This window comes from Octopus sinensis, linkage group LG6, assembly GCF_006345805.1.
Source record: "Octopus sinensis linkage group LG6, ASM634580v1, whole genome shotgun sequence".
Lineage (NCBI taxonomy): Eukaryota > Metazoa > Mollusca > Cephalopoda > Octopoda > Octopodidae > Octopus > Octopus sinensis.
In genome coordinates this window covers 22,971,401-22,978,900 of record NC_043002.1, presented here as the reverse complement: position 1 = coordinate 22,978,900, position 7,500 = coordinate 22,971,401, and the positions used below count along the sequence as shown (strand labels likewise).

The window sequence follows — 7,500 nt, the reverse complement described above, 5'->3', positions numbered from 1 at the left end:
TACATCGCATCCGTCATCTACTACCACCTGACCGTCGTGCCTTGTCCCGACCCTACCATCACCAAACTAGAACGCATTCTCTTTCGCTTCTTGTGGAAAGGATGCGTCCCGATGGTCAGGCGATCCATTTGCTGTCAACACCTGTTAAAAGGAGGACTGGGCATGCCGTGGTTGATGATGCGCAGACACGCGCTTAGACTGCGACACCTCAGGCTCTACGTAGACGACGGTAAACAGGTGTGGTCGCCGTTTGTGAGACACGCTTTCCCGCAACTCGTCTCCATGACCGAACTGCAGTCGTGGATCAAAAAGAGGCCGAGGAAGGGCGCATGGCATCGCGAGTGTCGCGTTGCTCTCAAGCAACTCTACCGTCCCGGGTCGACCTTGAGTGACTCCATCACAACCCATGCATTCTATAGGGGATTAGTGGAGAGGAGGTACGACGACGAGCTCGGGGCGAACCTGGACGTCGACGAGGAGTACCTGACCCGCCTATTCGGGACGACTTTCGGGCCAGGGCCCATGGACAACTTCCAGAGATCCCTGGCCTGGCAGTGCTACCGAGAAGCGCTACCCGTTCGGGATAAGCTTTACAGACACGGCTCGAGAAACACGGGGCCGATCTGCCCGAGATGCAGTCAGAGCGACGAAACCGTTCTGCACGCACTCGTTCAGTGTCCAACAATTTCCGACCTGTGGGCTTATGTCGAACAACTGCTGTCACGTATGGGACGAGTCGGTTTATCAGCTGAGTCAATCGTCAATATTGTCACGCCTCCTTCCTTCAAACAGGAAGGAAGAGCTATTTTCATCATCCTTGTGGCTATGGCGAAAGAATGTATCTGGTGGACGCGTCTGAAAGGATTGGAGTCAAACACTTTCCTCTCTGGTCAATCTCTCATCAACTTCTTCAAATATCACTTGAAAAGGAAAGTGAGAGTAGAGAGGCAAGTTTTGTCTAGTGAATGTTTAAAAAAAAGATGGGTGAATGTAGCAAGGATGGCACGTATGAATGACGAAGCCACCTTGAGCATAATCCTATGAACCCAGAAATTGAAAGCAGATGGTTACCCACTTGCAAACAAATGTGGTAACATGTAACAATATTGACCGAGGTTACCGTGGATTTTTCGTAGGCTTTTCTTCTCACGGATAAACCTTTACACCGTACATCATGACACTGTGATACACGATCCCTTTTGATCGAAAACCTACGCCACCTTTTTTTTTCTCATCCCCAAAGAGAAAAACTCTACCTTGTAATTTGTCCCATCTGTGTGCAGCCCTGTGTGGCTATAAAGAAACTTATCTATCTATCTATCTATCTATCTATCTATCTATCTATCTATCTATCTATCTATCTATCTATCTATCTATCTATCTATCTATCTATCTAAATGGATCAAAACAATTTGTTTCAAATTCGTTCATACTCCGAGTTTTAAGCTTTAATTTGAACGTATTGAATGCTCTTATTTCGTTTGTCCACCCACTCTCTTATATACATACATACATAAATATATATATGTATATATGTATATATATGTATATATGTATACATACACCAACCCCATACATACGCCTGTCCAGACCTATCCTAGGGTCACTCAACCCTATTATCTCCCCTTATTTCGCTCTCGCGTCTCATGTTTGATCTTTGACCTCTGGCCGAAATCAGATCGCCATGTTGATTCGTTAGTTACTGCACGCATTTTTTTCTCTCCTTCTTTCTGTGTTTTTTTTTCTCTCTGTGTATATTTCTGTTGAAGAGCGTAGGCTCGAAACGTTAAAGACTTGTTTTATTTTAATTTCCTGAGCGCCATACTAATACAATTGTTTGTTTGTTTTCCACCTGCCTTCGTCTTTTGTCTATTTCATAAAGCTTCCGTTATATATATGTATATGTATATATATGTATATATGTATGTATATATATGTATATATGTATGTATATATGTATGTTTGTATATATATATATATATATATATATATATATATATATTATATATATATATATATATATATATATAAATGAGATAGGGGTTGTAAATTCACCCCTCCATGGGATAACATATATCCAATACCTATCTTCATGGCCGAAACAGCTGTCAGTTATAATGTATATGTATCGTTATATCTGTTATATTTATTTAGTTATATCTCACCATATTGATTGTAATTATTGTACTGTATTAATGTCTAATCTCATTGCTATTGTGTAGTGTTTTAATAAAGTATATGATTCGGTATTATCTGATAGTGATGATTGATTTAGATATTTCTCCATTTTCTCATTTTGTATATATATATATATATATATATATATATATATATATGTATTATGTGTATGGTATATATCGATATTAACGATAATGATATTAACATTAATAATAATGAGAATGATAATAATAATAACTCTTATTTGTGCTGGATTGTTTATTTTTTTTCTATTATCCACTCTGAAGAGACTACATCTTATCAAGTCCGGTTATGCAGTTCAAATAGACAAAAACAAACGGAAGCTACGTTTCCTTTTTTTGTTTCCGAAAAACCTCATCATCACCAAACTCAAGATAAAATCCAAGTAAGTTTACACGAAGAACATCCTCATACCACCACCACCACCACCACTACTACTACTACCACCACAGCCATCAATCAAAAGAGAATCAACTACAATAAAGATATAACAATTTAATAATAATAACGATAATATGAATTATAATGCTAGCCATTTTGATAATAATAATAATAATAATAATAATAATAATAATAATAATAATAATGATAATTTCAAATTTTTCCGCAAACTCAGCAATTTTAGGGTAGAGGACTAGTCGATTACATCGACCTCCCCCCAGTGTTCCACTGGTATTTAATTTATCGACCGCAAAAAGATGAAATGAAAAGTCGACCTCAGCGGAATTTGAATTCAGAACGTAGCAACAGATGAAATACTGCTAAGCATAATAATAATAATAATAATACTTTCTACTATAGGCACAAGGCCTGGATTTTGTGGGGTGGGGTGGGGGATTGTTAATTTCATCGAGCCAAGTGTTTCATTGGTACTTAATTTATCGACCCCGAAATGATGAAAAGCAAAGTCGACATCGGTGGAATTTGAACTCAGAACGTAAATACAGACGAAATACTGCTAAGAGGCGTGCTAACGATCCTGTCAGCTCGCTGCCTTAATAATAATAATGATGATTATGATAATAATCCATTCTACTCGAGGTACAAGGCCCGAAATTTTCGGGGAGGGGCCAGTCAATTAGATCGTCCCCAGTACGCAACAGGTACTTAATTTATCGACCCCGAAAGAATGAATGGCAAAATCGACCTCGGTAGAATTTGAACTCAGAACGTAGCGACGGGCGAAACACCACTAAGCATTTCGTCCAGCGTGCTAACGATTCTGCCAGCTCGCTGCCTTAATAATAATAATGAGGATTATAATAATAATAATAGTAATACGACAAAAAAAAAAATGAAGTGGTATTAGCATACAATAGAAAGTCGACTATGCTCTGGGCTATACAGTTCAGGACAGATAAAAAAATATCCCAACTGACAGGATATTGTAGTCAAAGACAAGCAGGTAAAAAAGTACTCCTTAAAAGCTTCAATTCCGAAGATAGATAAACTATACAAAGATATGGAAATAGAGGCGACCTGAATATAGAGAGTGAAAAACCGAAACAGTCCCTAAAACAACTGATGCCATACAAACAATTAAAAATATGCCGACAAATACATAAACAGGCTTACAAACAAAAGCACCATACGTAAATATCAGAAACAGGCATTGCCCACATACTACGTAGATTTCTTTCAATACTGGATAAAACACAAAACGGATACAAAACTCCCCGTATACACCATGTACAGAAGGTCGCGCCTGTTAGTGCAGTGGATGATAATAAAAGTACTGAGAAATTGTAATAATAATAACAAATGTGTAAAAGCATTGAAAAAAAAATCAAATATTTATTATAATGTTTATTCTTACAGCTGTGCATTTTTTCATACAAAAGGCATCATTCGATTGGGCAAGCGGATGGTAACTATTGAATCGAAGGGTAAGTTTTAACAAATGGACAGAGAAACATCATATACCATATGTTTATCTAACAACTATTATGTATCTGCAAATATATATATGCACCTATTCACGCAAGCGCACGAACATGCTTATACATGTTATATGTGAGTGTGTATGCATATATATAATAATATATATATATTATATATTATAATATATACTATATATATATATTAATATATATAGATATATATATATATATATATAGATAAGAGTTTGGTTTGTGAAAGCACGTGGTTGAATATATAGAAAATAGTAAAAGTGAAAAAACTACAGAAGGCTTGTTTTGAAAGGTTAAAAAATATATATTTGACTCAATATGTCTGAAGAATATTATAAATTTTTTTCTTACAATGACATAATTTAGAAGAAAGACCGGTTTCGCGTTTAGCTTTTCAAAGTTTTTTCACTTTTTACTATTTTCTGTATATATATATATATATATATTATATATACATATATAAAGATAATTGTTTATTCCTTTGTCATCGTATTTTCTTATATATATGTGTGTGTGTTTCTACTATATGATGCAGTGGACTCATAGTTGAGTGCCTTCGTGATACCTTATACCTTCATCGGAGCCTCAATCATGAAGTACAATTTATTTGGGAAAACAAATACATTTATGCCTAAACATAAAAAAGGGATTACTAATTTTTCTACTCTATATATATTTTTCTGAATATGATTTTCGTAATTTTGAAGAAAGTCGGCACATATATTTTTATTTGCTGCCGACTATAACTGCGCCTGCGCGGTAGATTTGAAAAAATTATAGTGTATAAAGATGGGACATGTGCTGTCTATTTGTTCCACAATCATACGTTAATTGTAGCACCCTTGCTAATGAGAACACAGATAGCAAATTATTTTATTTGTTCATTGATGTTCGAAATCTAGGTACCTGTGGTAACTATTGAAAATGCTTTTATTTTTCATCCCTTTCGAAATTATTCTTAACTGTGGTTTGGGCTTTGACTGCTCCTTTTAGCATGTAAGGTGTCCTGTTAGGGTCACCTCTTTTCTGTATAAATGTACACAAATTTTATATGACAAATATGTTGTCTATTGACTATTTTATGCATGCTGGCCACTGGTAGAAATTTCACTAATTTTTCTACCCTATATATATTTTCTTAACATATATATATATATATATATATATATATATATATAATATATAGTATATATATATATATATATATATTATATATAAATAAATGCGCTCTTTTAAAGACTAGCCAGGCTCATGGTCCGGTTTCCCTCCCAGTTTCTATGGCGTATGTGTTCCCCTGCTGGACGGGATGCCAGTCCATCGCAGCGTTACTCATTTTTGCCAGCTGAGTGGACTGGAGCAACGTGAAATGAGTGTTTTGCTCAAGAACACAACGCGTCGCCCGGTCCAGGAATCGAAACTACAATCATGATGCTGACACCCTAACCACTAAGCCACGCGCCTCCACACACACACACACACACACACACACACACACACACACACACACATATATTTATATGCATGTATGTATATATATATACATATATATATATTATATATATAATATATATATATATATATATAAATATCACCTACATGTGCTTACATGTATATCTACATGTATATATATGCGGGTATATGCGTATACATGTATACATATCTATACACACACACATATAGTGTATGTATTTACATATACAGATTAGGCGTAGACCTAGGTACTATTTTAATAAAAAATATCTCAATTTACATGATTATGCATTGAAGTCCTTAATACAGAGGAATATGTAGCAATAGTTCCAAGTAGAGAAATACAATGAAGTGAGAAATAAGATTTAGAGGGAAAATCAATAAAGAGGGACCAGCAGATACGCCAATATGTAAACTAGTGAACACATTCAAACGAACTGGTTTTGTATATAATGAAAGAAGAAGCAGAGAAGTATGTCAGAAGATTACGGGAATGCTTTGAGTCAGACTATTAATAAATATTCAGATGTCTCTTGATGCAGTAGTCCACAGGCTCAATCGCGCAAAGACATCTGTATATTAAATTCTAACAGTTAATTTGTATAAAAAGAGAAATGGTTGTATCGACTTTACACGATCCGCCAGTTAACTATTGTGTACATATCTGTATTCATCCTATTGGTTTGAAAAAGAAAGTCATGTAAACAGTCATTTTATCTGCTTTTATGTCCACCAACATGTACATACATACATACATACATACATACATACATATATATATAGGCCACCACCTCAAGCTAGCTATTTGACACACGAACCTGCGTCCATTACGAACCTTCGAACAAGGGAGGTCAGCCGCTTCATCCTGCCAGTCAGACAGCTACAGACGATGTTTCAGAGTTGTTGCCCCTTATCAATGCATATTATATATATATATGTCTATGTTTAGTAAGTGGGTCAGTTGTGGGTAGCAGGGCTTGTGATATGAGATATAACTACTGTTGAAAGTATAATACCAGTTATATCGTAGGTTGTGTTTCAGTTGCTCTGTTATAACGAGATGTTTTAGTTTCCGTCATTCTTGTCATGCGCCTGTGCACGTGCTCCTTCGTGCAAATCTAGTTGCAAGTTACTCAGTTATGTATGTTCATTACCGAAGCCACACATTACTGAGAGAAAATCACACTTGCTTGGTTAGAATTCTGTAGCAGAGCAAACGGTTCGTTTATTACCTATTTCTTTACTACCCACAAGGGGCTAAACACAGAGAGGACAAACAAGGACAGACAAACGGATTAAGTCGATTATATCGACCCCAGTGCGTAACTGGTACTTATTTAATCGACTCCGAAAGGATGAAAGGCAAAGTCGACCTCGGCGGAATTTGAACTCAGAACGCAACGGCAGACGAAATACGGCTACGCATTTCGCCCGGCGTGCTAACGTTTCTGCCAGCTCGCCGGTTCGTTTATCACCTCCGCCCTAGCGAAGGCAGAGGAATTGTTTTCAGTCGTGTCTGTTTGTCTGTTTGACCGCTGACGAGATATCCCAAGGACCGCTGGGTGGATTCGGATGAAACTTTCAGAGATGTTTGACCTCGTGACTGACACGAACTGATTAGATTTTGGGATCGATCCTCTACTGGACAAGGATTCTAGATTATTTTTCCTGTTTTTTTTTTACTTAATTTTTGAGAACTGTCGGGTTCATTTTTTGTATTCTCATTTGTGAGAGCAGTCGAGTTTATTTCGGATATTCTCATTTTAAAAATCCTCTCTGGCTAATCGTTGAGAGGATATTGGTGTTGCCTTGTGGGAGGTTTGCGCTCTCTGAGTGCTCTTGTTGCTTTATCTTTTCTTTTGCAAGGAAGAAAATCGTTTAGCTAGGAATCAGTTATTTTATTTATTCGTAGATTATGTAC

The 7,500-nt window shown here is 36.4% G+C and overlaps 1 protein-coding gene across 1 annotated transcript in view; it reads left to right on the top strand.

Moving 5' to 3' along the window:
* LOC118763846 overlaps positions 1 to 7,500 on the top strand; it is a 38,435-nt gene that overhangs the window by 20,754 nt on the left and 10,181 nt on the right. Inside the window, exons 7-8 of the mRNA XM_036503712.1 lie at positions 2,466 to 2,584; positions 4,018 to 4,085. Of these exons, the coding sequence (XP_036359605.1) occupies positions 2,466 to 2,584; positions 4,018 to 4,085 (187 nt within the window). The remainder of the gene's footprint in view (positions 1 to 2,465; positions 2,585 to 4,017; positions 4,086 to 7,500) is intronic.